This window comes from Cygnus atratus, chromosome Z, assembly GCF_013377495.2.
Source record: "Cygnus atratus isolate AKBS03 ecotype Queensland, Australia chromosome Z, CAtr_DNAZoo_HiC_assembly, whole genome shotgun sequence".
Lineage (NCBI taxonomy): Eukaryota > Metazoa > Chordata > Aves > Anseriformes > Anatidae > Cygnus > Cygnus atratus.
The window spans coordinates 68,445,322-68,459,400 of record NC_066396.1 but is presented as its reverse complement, the minus strand read 5'-3'; the positions used below and the strand labels follow the sequence as shown (position 1 = coordinate 68,459,400).

The window sequence follows — 14,079 nt, the reverse complement described above, 5'->3', positions numbered from 1 at the left end:
TGCTTGCAGGCAATATCCATGGCTGGATGGCAAGAGGGGAAAACAGATAAGCAAAGAGCTCATTTGAAAGGCTCTTTCATGCAGCATCTAAAGCGACGGTGCTGTTCTTTGCTGTCACCTCCATGCAGCACCACTGATTTAATAAATATCAAGTAAACATGTAGTGGCCACAGGTCATTGCGCATCATGTGCCCTTCAGGTAGGCATACAATCAGGAGATACAAGAGGATAAAGTTAAGATGACGAGGAGGGATTCCCTAAGTGTTACAAGATTCTCCACTTCCTAAGAGCTGACCATTAAGTTTTTAGATTTTTTTAAAATCTTTTAGAACTCACTTTCAAAAACCACATCAAACTTTGCTAGTCAGAAGTCCTCTCCATTGAGCTGAGCAGCTGGAGAAGCTGAATCTGGCACAGCATGTGGAGGAAACCACATGCCTGGTTTGTGCTGCAGATGGGCAGCCACCACCAGCCAATGCTGCCAATCACTGGGGAGCCCAGCTCTCAAATGGCCACCACAGTCACCCAACAGCGGCTTTTTGCCTGCAGTCACTGCTCTGGGATCCAACCGGGAAGGCTGCTGCCAGCCTGGTGACAGAAAAAAAAGAACAACAGACAGGCAAGCTCAGGCTGTGGTGCTAACCCCCTGCGTCTGCACAGGGAGCTGGGCTGCCAGATGCAGAAACCTGCACCTGATGTTGCACAGTTTTGCTGAGGAAGTGACAGAAGGGCTCTGGAGCTGTAAGGTGGTAGTCCTTAAAGGGGGCAGCAAGAGTGTGGGGCGTGACCAAGCAGATGTGCTGAATTAGTACATGTTAGGGATCGTTACAAGATGGCACACAGTCTGGGAGATGCACTGAATGCAGCAGCAAACAGTAACTGAAAGGAAGGGAAAAAAAATAATAATAGAAAGCAAGACAGGTTTTACATTATTGTTAATAAAGATTTTATTTTTTTTAACAGAAGCAAATATTTCCTATCACATTCCACTCCTTTATCAAACATTGAGGTAGATGAATAACATTTTATAAAGGACCACAAAGTGTTTAGAGGCATCTGAGCCTACAGGAATGCTAACTAATGCGCACTGGAGCTGACAGATGGGCACAGTGCCACTGCAGCATCAACAGAAAACGAAACACCTGTGTTTTCCAAACAATCACCTCCCTCGTGAATATGTAACTCCAAAGCAAACACATGCCCGAATGTGGTGATAGCAGCCATCACGGGCCACCCCCAAAAGAAACAGAGCAGCACGATAGCTCGCAGTGCAGATGGCAGCTCGCACTGCTGTGGTGTCAGGATCAGCAACGGGTCTGAGCTTCTGCTGCTGCAGGAGAGCAGTGAGGGGTTCAGGAATGACCCCTGCCCCTGGCACAGGGAACCCTCATGCACTCGCTCAGCATCACGAATCATCCCAAACCGCTGTGGATTGCAGCACAAAATGTGCATGCCCACGAAAAGTGGTGAACCTGTGGCCTTCTCCCCACTTTGAGCACCCTCTGTGCCTCAGAGCCAGGAAAAAGAGCATTAGTAAGATGGATTTTATGAAGAACAGCAGGGCGATAGAGTGGCTGTAGCATCTCACCAAAGGTGAACAGGCATATGAAGAGCCATATTGTAATTTAAAAGCATGAGAAAAAAGGCTGCTCAGGTGACTATTTTTGACAGAGTATCTTAGATTGCAATCAGCGGAGAGTATGCTGGCACCCAGCAGACAGCCTCTCCAGCGACATGATGCCTCTTCCACTACAAGAGGAGAGAGACGACTTAACCCACATTTCTAAACAGGATTGTTCTTCTACATCGTCTTATCAAAGCTTTTGTAGGAAACACTTCATATGTAAGAAGTTTAAAATGCAGCACAACACAAATTTAACACACTTTACTCTTGAAACAAAACAAAACAATAAAAAAGAAGTCTGACAAAGTGAAGTTTTAATGACAGAAACATTAACAGTTTATCTGGTCTAAAAGAAAAGGACAATTTACAGAAAGAAGAGATCTGGTTTGGAAACAGTTTCATTCTGCACTACACCATAACACGCTCTCTATATCATTTAAAACCACCTAAGCTATCCATGTCCTGTAAAATGTCTTGTTCTGTCTGTGTATGCATTATACAAACCACAAGAATGCCAGCATTGCTGAATTATCAATTTGAAGTTGTTTTAAAATATTTTGTGACAAGACAAAATATTTTGGCCAAGCTTGTCCTAAAATACTTGATATTAAAGCACACTTATTGTTCCACCTACTCACATTTTGGTAACCATTTGATAAACTACAAAGTAAATCCCTTGCATTACTCTGTTTACAGAAAACATCTGTGTGCTCATGTTAAAAATAAACCTACTATATCTTAAGTCCAAGGTCATGTGCTTTTAGAAACCAACACTGTATCATGGTAGGCCTTTTCTGACTGTGTGGTATCTCCTTGTTTATGACTAATTATGATAGCTAAGAACAGTAGAAGTGTTTTTATAAGTTAATTTTGAGCTTAGGGATTCTTGCATAGAAAACATTTTCGTTGAGGATTAAAATATTTTTGCCATGTAATACCGGATTTGATTGCCTGATCAGTCTTGTTTTACTGTGGGAGATGTTTGCTTTCATCGTCAGCTACGTCTGCAGACCTAATCATAACACACATTTCTGCCTGAAATTATTCAAGCAGAAAATAATTTTACTTATAGAGCAGGACATTTTGACCGTGTCCAAAAAATGTAGTAAGAATGTATTTCTAATCACAAAAAATGAGCTAGAAACACCACCAAACACAAAGCAGACCACAGACTGAGACCAAACACATCTCAGATGAGTAGGGAAGACTTCACAGTGTCTGATTTATGCAACATAAACATTTCAGCAGTAAGTACAAGCTCTCAGAGTACATGTTTGCATGGGCAGATATTTTACACATATTATGCATTCAGTATTTTACTAAAGCTTATTTTGCTTGCAAAATAAGCTGCAAACAAGCTAACTGGACAATGAGGCATGTTGGGCACAGTACTGTAAATTAAAAAAAAAAAGAAAAAAGAAAAAAGAAGCAGCATAGTAAAGAAATTCTAACGCTAAACACCATCCAACCATTAATTGTACAAAAAATACTGAATGCCTTCAATTAGATCTACTGCTATTACTTTCCCCTCCCATAGAATTTTGGCTGTGATTCAGGCTCAGTCTCAAAACTCGTCCCTCTGCCCTTCACTCTACCTCCAGAGCTGCCTATTGTCAGTGTGGCAGCAAAGCCTGCAGCTCTAATACATACTTTTAAAACAATCTGGTAAGAAATGGAGAGCAAAATAGTTCATATTCAAAAGCAGAGTGCAAGCTGGAGAGAAGCTAAAACTTCACCCTATGCTTTTTCATCTCTTGTATGATACTTACAATTATTTCTAGCATTTAATGAATATTCTGGAGAAACAATGCAGTGGTTAAAGTCAAACTACTTCCCCACCACTCTGGTGAATTTTTGAGCACCTTATTGTGGCCAGTCCAGGGAGCAACACTATCCTGCTTCCTGCTTTTTGATAGCCCCAGTGCCTGGGCTCATGTGATTAGGTAGAAGAAAGATCTTAGCTTTTTGCAATTGTTTGAAAATATCACCCTAGCAATCAATATAATTAATAGGTAAGGTAAAGATCATGAAAAAAAATGGGTTTTAAAGTGTGGTAGTCTGAAGCATGTTATATGGTGACTCTTGGCTTGGGCTTGACAATAGCTGGTGAACAGCATCCAGCTCCTTGCATTCCCAGTAATGTGCCAGCCAGCTCAGGAAGATCAGGCATGGTACTCCTGATAATTAATTTTCAAGATGATCTACAAAGGAGAGTGGGTTAAAGGGAATGAAAACTCCTAGTGCTTTTCATTTCCTCAAAAATTCATGGACTTTACAAAAGCAAGACAAAACTAATTTAACACAAATTCTTTGCAGGTCAGCTTTTAAAAGATGTCTTGACCCCCCTATCTCCCCTCCCTGTGTTGCTTTCTCAAAGGTAAGGCAGGCACAGCTACCAAGTGAAAAATCCAGAAACGTTCACTGCACTCTCAGCTAGCAAAGCTCTCTTTGCAATCAGCTGGCAATATGATTGAATAAAAAAATGGAGAAAGTAATAAGACCTTGGTGTCCATGGGCTAAGGGAAATTAAAATTTCATATTCCAAGATTTCTGTATGTTGGAATAATTCACCTAAGTGCGCCCCCCAACCCCACTACTTAGAATAATTCATATCCTTGTGAGTGTGAGTTGCCTGTACCTCAGAAATCTTTCTCTGTTCTTTGTGGTGATAAAAATACATAACTATAGAGATACAATAACTGATAATGATAACTAACTGCAAGACTAAACTGAACCTACAGATTCCCAGCATTACCTTGTATACAGCTAAATTGTGGTGAGAAAATCAGTAGCCTTTAGCAGCTAAACTCAACTACAGCATGCTCAATCAAATAGAAAAAGCTATTGTGATTTTCCAATCAGATCTGATAGATACGTTAAAGCTGAAACAGAAGAGTTGTCATTAATGATGTAACTCCATATGCATACGCTTGAGGACTGCATTAAAAGTTTAATTAAAGACCTGCTCAGTGAGAATTTAATGCAATTTAGTAACCTACTTACTGATTGTGGAAGATGGCTGCTGTGCCTGATGTGTTAAGCACAGTTCAGCTCTCAGTTTGCACATTACCTGACTCACAGCCTTCTTCAGACACTACAAAAATGACTGCCCTGAAACTGCAGAAGGCAAAGCTTGTGCATGGGGTGCACAGCAGCATATGGCATGTGGCTTTATGTATTTCAAGCAGGTCACAAATTCAGCAGCCTTTCTCCTTTTGTCTTACAGGCCTATGAGCACAACCCTGACACATTAGACACAGAGATGGAGTGATTTTCTCGGTGCCCTATAGGTAAGCAATGGAAGATGAGCATGATTGCTTAGACTCCAAGCTGTACTGCTACACAGATACCACAAAAGCAAGCTGGGCATGTGCTAGACTATTTTGACTGTTTCCTGGATTCTGCATTCATGGCTCTGTATTCAGCTAAACCTTTGGGTACATAGAAATGTGCATATGCTTTGGTTGCTTACAGCTCTCTAGCATTGATTTGTTTTCTAGGCTGAGTACCTACACTACCACTGATACAGCTATTCTGGGAGAACGTCTCATTGAAGATCCCCAGGAAAGCAAGTGGCATATCCAATGTGGCAACCTCACACGGAGCAAGTTTAAAGCTCTCCTTCACTGAACCTATAAAATTTACACCTTCAGTAAGAATTGCAAAGCACACAGGGAGTTCATCACAAGCACAGCTAGGCAAATAGCCATGAAATTGCTGGGCTTGTGTCTATGCAGGGTTTTACAGTGCTTGTGTCCACATCGTTTGAAATAATGCATAAAGAACAATTGGGAAAAAAAAGTCAAATTCCAAAATCATGTCAATACTGCTAAAAAGAGACAAAATTAAATTGGAACTCGTGCTTTTACTTCCACTTGGAAGAAATCCAGAACCCATGTTTCTCTGTTCTCATCTTTTTGTATGTGTATTTCCATCTACACAAGGAATGCTAGGTCACCAGTGGTGTCTATCTTCCCCTTTCCCAAAGAAACAGACCCAGCAAGGGAAGAACAGAACATACTGCTCCAAACATAACTCCCTAAAGGGTGAAAGCTAATCTGTGACAAATCCGGTAATTATTTTTTTTCCTGCCCAGTGATTACTAGCCTAGTTTCTGCCAGACCAAGCAGAAGAAATCAAGGAGGAAAGAGACTTTTTTACAAAGCCAGATTCACCCCTGCTAAGGTTAAGTCTCACTGCTGTCAGCAAATAGTATCTGAGTGGAGCACCGAATGCTTGCCTTCATTTAAAGGTAAGCAGACCTGCTGCTCTTACAGTAGTGTTATCACTGAGCTGGAGGATTTTTTAAACTTCCCACTTATTCTCTTATTTTGCATGGTTTTGTTTTGTTCTCAAGCCCAAGTGATGATATCCCCAAATAGTCTTTTTCAGCTGTTTTGCTCCATTCTTCTCAGCAGACATCTTTGGTCATTTCCAACAGCAGTCTGTGATCAGCTTAGTGATATAGGTTAGTGGAGGACTTGTTAGTGTTAGGTCAGAGGTTGAACTAGGTGATCTTGAAGGTCTCTTCCAATCTAGATGATTCTGAGATTCTGTGTGATTCTGTTTATTCTCCCCTGTGAAAACAGTGACAGAATTGAAAATGGTAATTTTTACTAACTTCCACACCTGCTTTATCAGTAGAAGGCACATTAAGGTTTTACTGCAGAATAACTTAATTGACAAGTTTTTCAAAATTCAAAGCTCTGTAGCCTGCACTAAACTGCATTTTGTCGTGGCACTGGGCTGTTTGCTCACGTCATAAAACAAAGTTTTTCAAGACCATTAATCAGTGAAAACTATGAAATTTTTCTGTAAGTAATATTTTCCTTTGTGGTAAGCTCCTTTTGAGTAATATTGAGCTGATTATGCATTATGCATAGTAACAATTATCTTCCTGAATCTCACAACATTTTTCTTTTTTCCTTTTGACTGTAGAAATTGGTATCACTGTAGTGCTTGTGAGGTATGTCTTCTTGCCAAGGTGTTTTGTCAAGGTTTATATGCATATTTAAAATGCCTGCAGCACACATTTGTAATACAGTTGCGAATGGCATAATGCCTCCCTTACAGATCGTTGCCAGGCCATGATTGCACAATTTAATCTTGCACAATTAACTCTGAAACCAGAAGAAGGCACTTCAAAGGGTGTAAAAACCCTGAAAGCTGCCACTGATTGGGCAGTGAAACTGTCTTTCCACTAGCAACAGCATATTTAAAGCAGAAGGAGAACACTGTCTGAGATTCCAGCTCCAAAGCCAGGCTGTTTTCAAGTGGTGTGTCGTATTTTCTCTCATGGACGGGTTTCCACTTCTTGGTCCGGAGAGTAAGCATTTATGAATTTGCATAGGCACATTTTTTTTGAGTGTACACTGCCTTTCTCTGACAGTGTGAGGTGGTGGATTTTTTTTTTAATTTTTGTTTTTATTATTATTTTTTCCTGAACTTCTGGAAAAATCACCAAATATGCCTTATTTTTTATTCATGAATATTTGACAACGTTGCTTCTTGAGGTTTGTAAGAAATCCCAGCCTCTTTGGAGAGCAATGTGAAGAAAGGTTTTTGGTTTTGAGCATCTTATCTACCACATAGCCTTGGAGTAACAAGAGATTTAAAAAAAAAACGAGTAGAAACTCTGTCTTTCTTTACAGATGATTTTCATTATTTTTATGAAAAAAAGAAAAAAAAAAAGGCATCCCCTGCACAAACTAGGTACACAAATCCTTTAGAAATGGACTGGTTTTTATTACCTTATGGATGAACCTCATCATTGGCAGCAAAACATTGTCAAAATCCTTTCTCTGTCACTAGTGTATATCTGCCTTCTAACTGAGGGCTGGGATCGGCAGTCTGTCTCTACCAAGCTGATTCTGTAATGCTGCGCTGTTCACTCTGCTGCTGTCAAAATTAGTTTGAAGTCTTTTTAAGGCTTAGCTATACCTTTAACTACTTGGGAGCTGCACTGTAAAGTGGTCTAGATGCCGGGGTATATAGATTTAACTCTTTTTTTTTTTTTTTTTGATTATAGAAGTCTGAAATATCTTTATTTTTGTATTTTCACGGCACCTAATGCTTGAGTGTAAATCCACTAAGAAGGAAAGAGATTAAAAAAAAAAAAAAAAAGAGGACATCGGGAGATCAGTAAACTGTGTACAAGCACTCAGTAATTTAACGAGAGCAACTCCTAACAGCAAGAAGCTCTTTGTTGTGCATGGAACTTCACTCGTTCTTACACATCTGAATGTAGAAATAGCAGTCGGTGTGAATGCATAGAAACAGGATTTGGCGCTGATTCAATTAGAGGAACATGACACTCATTGCAAATAAAACCATAGACAAACTGAAGACTTTACACAGACAGCTTTCATTGGCTACTCCCTTTAGCCATCTTCTGTTTGTTTTCGGTGGAAATCACCGGCACCGTCTGGTACTGAAAACAGAGAGCTTTCTTGATAGTATAGTAGTATAGCTATGCTCTTCTAAGGTATTAGGCCGAAGAAGAAATGTCACTGTTCTGATAATAGCTGTTTCGAGTAGAGATACGGGCAGCATGACTGCAGGAGGGTTGAGAAACGCAGGCTGCAGGTGCAGAGCGGAATTGTGACAAACCTCTCACGATAATGATTTTAGAGGCTCCGCCTGCCTGTCTCCAGTGCAGTAAGGTGAGGAGAAAGCTCCCTGTCGCGACAGCAGCGACGGCAGCAAGGGCTCCTTCCTGTCTCTCCCCGTTTCCCCATGGTACCCTCGCACGGCGAGGAGACCCCTCGGGCCTCAGCTCCCCGCGAGCAGTGGGTCTCGCTGCGGGGGCGGGGCGGCGTGCCGAGCCCCCCGCAGCACGGACGGGGCGGACGGACCCTCGCCCCCCGGCCCGCCCCGTGCCCGCCTCTCCTTTCCCTTCCCTTCCCCGCCCCGGCCGGAGCGGGGCAGCGGCCGGGGAGAGCTGTCCGTGGTGCTGCCGCCGCCCCGAGCCCCCCGCCCCGCCGCGACCCCGCTCCGGGGGGGAGCCCCTAGAGGGGGCGCGGGGTCGGGGCCGCGGCCGCGCCGAGGGAGGGCTCGTCCACGCTGCGCGGAGTTTGTGCGGAGGGAGGGTTCAAAGTCCCGGCTTGGTTTGTTATTTAATATAAATATATATACATAATGCTGAGAGTTCAGGGGGAAAATGGAGTCGCAGCCGCCTCTCGGTCCTGACGGCGGGCTCTGTGCGTCGCTGCACGTCGTCTGTCGCCCGTGGCTGTGCGAGCTGAGGAAAGCTCGGAAGGGTTTGCCGTTTACCTTAGGAGGGTGGAGCGAGCCTCCGGTGGCCGTGGGTGCCCGGAAAGGACGGGAAGGCAAGGTGTGGAGAAGGAGCCGCAGGAACGCGATGCGGGAGCGGCTCCCTCGTTGACATCACCCCGCGGTCTCCGTTGTCCTAACGGGCATCTGCGTCAAACCAACGCTTATCCCGGAGTCCTTATCCTCACGCTTTGCTCAGGCACAAGCAAAAACGCCGCTGCCCTAAAGGGAGAAGCAGGAAAAAAAAAAAAAAAAAGGTGGAAGGAGTGAGGAGACGGGACACGGCGAGCGCCCTGCGCTCCCGGCCCGGCAGCGGGGAGCAGCCCGGGCAGCCGCTTGGCCGCACAGCACCGCACAGCACCGCGCAGCACCGCGCAGCACCGCGCAGCACCGCGCCGCCCGCTGGCCGCTTCGCCCCGACGGGGCCGCCGCGGTGCCGCTGACATCAGCGGCAGGGCGAGGCGGAGCCCGACGGGGCCGGTCCGGGGCGGTCCGGGGCGGAGCGGGCCCGGCTGCGGGGAGAAAACAAGCGGCGGACCGCCCCGGCGCTGCCCGCGGCCCCGCAGGTGGAGGTGGCCCCGCCGACGGCAGCGCTCAGGCGGCTCGACGGCGGAGGCGGCGGGGGCCGGGGGCGGCCGGGGGCTGCCGGGCGCCGTCGCCCTGGGGGTTCGGGCGCGGAGCCGGGCGCGCCCATGGGCAGGGCGCCCCCCGCGGGCCGGCATCGCGGCCGTGCGGCGGCCGCGGCGGTCGATGTGAGGCCGGGCGGCGCCGGGGCATGGCGCAGCGGGCGGGCAGCGCGGCGGCGGACGAGCTGTCCAACGCCGCGGCCCGCGGGGACGTGCAGCGGGTGAGGGAGCTGCTGGACGGCGCGGCGGACCCCAACGCCGTCAACTCCTTCGGCCGGACCCCCATCCAGGTAGGAAGCGGCGGGCGAGGGGGCGGCCCCGGGGCAGGGGTCCCGGCGGCGGCCGCCCCCCGACGGCCGCGCTCGGCGGCTGTGCAGCCGGCGAGGCACCGCAGTTCCCATCGCCTTTGTGGAACTGCGAAAGCCTACAACGGCCGCAACAGAAAGGTTTTAGTTTCAGCAACCCCGGACTTTGTTTTAACCAACTGAGATGGGATGACTCAAAACCGAGAGCTTTAATGCTCATCTCGCAATAAACATGCAATAAAAAGTAACGAGGCACCTTTTCAGAAGGATTTGCCCCTCTGTCACATCGTCACGTTCTGCTCTATACGCCTATTATTTTTTCCTCTTTCCCACGGAATAATATATATATGTATATACACACACACATATATATACTGTTTAAATACATATATATATAAATTATACATTATTTAATATATAATATGTATGATATGTATAATATATTTATAATATTTATTTATTATGTTTATACATATATATTATATGTATATATACATATAATTGTTCTCACGGTGTATTAAGTGACGAGCAGAAACATCCGGGTGTGAGAGCCTTGCCCAGCAGACACTGCAGGTACACAGCTAGCACTCTCTGGGGGAATGGCTGCACCCATTTTACAGTCCCGTGAACGTACAGACAGAGGTAGCGCCTGGAGGAACAACAGAAACTAGATTTATAAACCCGAGTTAATTTCCGATGTGCTTCTAGACAGCTTCTTCACAAATTTTAAAAATAAAACGAAACAGGAATAATGCCAGGAGCTATACGTAGGACATGCTGCCAGCGCTTGCAGAACTCTCCCCTACAAGATGTCGGTGCAGCATTTCACCAGAAATACCTGTCCGACGCCGTCCTCCGGCGTGCTTTTTTTCCGCATCCCTGTGCAACACGGATTTAGCCTGAAGGCGCGACGGGGTGCGCGGGGAAAAACGAAGCACAGGGGTCCGCGGAGCCCCCGTATGGGCCCGCTGACGCCGTGTCTCCCTCGCTCCCTCCCCGCAGGTGATGATGCTGGGCAGCCCGCGGGTGGCCGAGCTGCTGCTGCAGCGCGGCGCCGACCCCAACCGCCCCGACCCGCGCACCGGCTGCTTCCCCGCGCACGACGCGGCCCGCGCCGGCTTCCTGGACACGCTGGCGGCGCTGCACCGCGCCGGGGCGCGCCTCGACCTCCCCGACGGCCGCGGCCGCCTCCCCCTCGACGTGGCGGCGGGGGGCCCCCACGGTCCCGTGGGGCGCTTCCTGCGACAGCCCGCGGACGGACCCCTTCCCTAATTTATCGCCCGGGGCGGCGAAGGACGGCGGGGGTTTGCCCGCCCGTGCTTTGCGCTCCTCCTTGCTTTGCCCTCCCCTCTCTCCCTTTTGCACACTGTGAAGATGAATATGAAGGATAAAGCCGCACGGATGGCACAATCAAGCCCTCGTGTCATGGTTGGGCGTCGTGTTTGGCCTCCCTCTCCGGGCCCCCCGCTCGCACTGCAGACCCCTCTGCCCAAAACTGCGAGGCACCTTCCCCCGTCTCGTTTAAGTAAAATAAGGCAGCGGGGGCGTTGGAGCCTGTCTCTCCCTAGCAAGGCAGTGGGAAAATAAGGCTTTGGCAAATACCTTCTTAAAGCCACGTAAGGTGCTGTACATGTCTGTGCATGGGCCCGTGGCGCATCCGTGGCTCCTCTCAAGAGGTTAGTAAACATGGGACCTGGAAGGAGAAAATAAAGAGCGATTTGTGTCTCTGCAAGCCCGATGCCGCCCTTGCTTGACGTGATACGTGCAGGTGACCTTCCCTGAGCTACTGCAAGCTTAACGATATTTTGCAAGAAATGATGGGGGTTGCAAAACGAGGGCGTCATGTAGCTAAAAATTAAAAAATCGTACGTCCAGGCTCGGCCCCAGCGTTTCCTCAACCTGCCTGAAAGAGGAACACTCGTTGAAGAGATAACCGAGCCGAAAGACAATACAACGACTCTGCTCCTGCAGGAGGAGTGGGGTGGAGCGGGGGGAGCTAGATTAATCGCTTGAGGACTGATGCCTGTCTCTGCGGCTGCACAGGCGTGGGAAAGACTCGCGTGAACCTCCCACGCGCGACAGCCCCGGAGCTGGTCACGGAGAGGGCAGCGAGACAGACCGGCGAGGCAGCTCCGACCTCACACCCCGGCGTAAACCCTGTGCACTTCGTCGAGCTACCCGTGAAGAATCCGAGGCAAAAAGAGGTTTCTCTTCGATGTGCGTTCATCGTTTCCACCTCTTTTATGCATAAACAGTAAGAATAATATATATGCTTATATAACTTAATGTAATTTATTAAAATACGCCATTCGCGACAACATAATTTCATGCAATGCCTGCTTTATAATTTCTTCGTGTAAGTTGATATTTTATAAACGCGTGGTTATGCCGTTTATCTATTTAACGTGTCCATTTCGGAAAAAGATAAGCACACACATATGTATATATAAAAACATTTTGATTGTCTATCAAGCCTGCGTATCTCCTTATCGTTGATTTTTTTGTATGCAACACGTTCGCGCTAAATTACGACCACATTTTTACGCGCGTAAAAATTCACGAAAAGCTCACGTTACATTTTATCTACACTTGTTTAGTTAAGCATTGCCTAGGGTGTTTATTATATGCATATCTTTATGTAGAGAATATTTTTTAAAATCGCGGCGGGGGATGATGCCGCTCTACCTCCGGGCGCACGGCGCAGCCACGAGCAGCAGAGGACGGGGACGGGCGGGGGGCGTCGGGCGCTGGGCTGGAGGGCGATCAATAGCTGGAAGGGGGGCGGGATGCAGCCCGGGCATGGATTTCGGGCAAGGCTAGAGCCTGGCGACCTCCCTTCTAACGAATAGTAAGGTTTTAATGAGCTGCTCCTCCAACCTCAGCTAGACCAGGTCGTATTTAACAGGTCGTTTTCGCCGAGCACCAGAATTTGATTTAAACCATTTCCGTTACGTGTTATTAGAGTATTTCCATTATGGATCGTGAAATAGCAACGACGACAACAACATCAGTTATAAACCCAACAGTATCGCATAAAATCGGTGGGGAGAAGAAATAACCAACTCCCCTCGGTTGCCCTCCTTACACTGCCAAAAGGTTCCCTCAAAACCCAGCAGCGCCAAGTGCCTAATTGCCATAAATCTGCCTCACCGCCTGGGTCTGGACCCCTTGCCCACTGCAGGGGACACTCACCGGGGGCGGATGGGGGTTCCCCGGCCCAGGGCTGGCTCGGCTCCGGGAGCTCCACCGTGCGCCTCGTCTTCCCTCACCGGCACCGGCTGCGGGGCTGGGAGCCCCCCTGGAAACGACAGCGGTTGTGAGCAGCGCACGGCAGCAGAAACACAAATTTCCGAGATCTCCGCTCTCAGTGCCTCGCACGTCTCGGTTTTGGCACCGCCGGTGGAGCCGGACAAGGTGGGATGGATGCTCGGCCAAGCGTTCAGCGTCGGTGGGTATTTGGGTTTCTATTGAGCGAAATGCACGCTCGTCCTCCCACCGCCGCTCCGGCACCTGCACCCTGCAGCCGGCGGGCGTTGCGTTGCGTTCGTTTCTCACGGTTTTGCCTTGTGCGCCGGGGGGACGAAAAAAAAAATCAGAAAAAAAAAAAAAAAAAAAAGCAACCAACACAACAACAACCCGCTATCTATCGAAGAGCCGCTTTCATTTCGAAATGGCTGATTTCAGTCACCCGTTTCCCAGGCTCGAAATTGGATTCGCTCCAGGCAAAAGCGCTACGGGCTCTTCTTCATAAGCATTGTTACGGTTACTCCGTGCCGGGGCAGAAGAAGGAAACTTCCATTATTTTCGGTGTTATTTCTGTTTGTCCAGCCAGGGGAAGGAGGTGTTTGGTGGGGGGGGGGGGGGGGGGGTGTCCCACCCGCATATATTCAGAGCTGTCTCCCCTCCCCTGCCCGGGGCCATCCCCAGCGGCTCCCTGCAGTCCTTGCGCACCCCCATCCCCCCGAGCCGTGCCGAGCCGAGCCGAGCCGAGCCGTGCCGTGCCGTGCCGTGTCCAGCCGGGCCAAGCCGTGCCGAGGAGGGCGAAGATGCTCCGGTAGCACCGGCAGCCTCCCAGCCCACCGCCCCTCCCCGCGCTCCGCACCGAGGTAACCCCAATACAGCGACCGGAGCCGGGGGGGAGGAGGTGGTTTTTTTTTTTTGGCGGGGGGATTGTCCCCGCTAGGACGGGACGGGGGCGATGGGGGACCCCAAGCTCAACCCGGCAGCAGCGCCTGCATCCCACCCGAGGGGA

The 14,079-nt window shown here is 48.3% G+C and overlaps 1 protein-coding gene and 1 long non-coding RNA gene across 2 annotated transcripts; one reads left to right on the top strand and one right to left on the bottom strand.

Moving 5' to 3' along the window:
• Window positions 1-1,921: 1,921 nt before the first annotated feature.
• On the bottom strand, window positions 1,922-9,380 carry LOC118256261 (uncharacterized). The gene is made up of 2 exons (XR_004781174.2): window positions 8,897-9,380; window positions 1,922-6,201 (listed from the first exon to the last, which is right to left on the bottom strand). It is a non-coding gene; the product is annotated as an uncharacterized LOC118256261 (long non-coding RNA).
• Window positions 9,381-9,595: 215 nt separating this feature from the next.
• On the top strand, window positions 9,596-12,299 carry LOC118256259 (cyclin-dependent kinase 4 inhibitor B-like). The gene is made up of 2 exons (XM_035563025.2): window positions 9,596-9,812; window positions 10,830-12,299. Exons 1-2 carry the CDS (start codon window positions 9,672-9,674, stop codon window positions 11,097-11,099), a joined length of 411 nt encoding a protein of 136 aa, XP_035418918.1. The 5' UTR covers window positions 9,596-9,671; the 3' UTR covers window positions 11,100-12,299.
• Window positions 12,300-14,079: the final 1,780 nt, after the last annotated feature.

Coding starts and splice junctions, on each gene's coding strand:
- LOC118256259 (XM_035563025.2), top strand. CDS start 9,672: ATGGCGCAGCGGGCGGGCAGCGCGGCGGCGGACGAGCTGTCCAACGCC. Junction 9,813..10,829: donor TCGGCCGGACCCCCATCCAG/GTAGGAAGCGGC, acceptor CCCTCCCCGCAG/GTGATGATGCTGGGCAGCCC.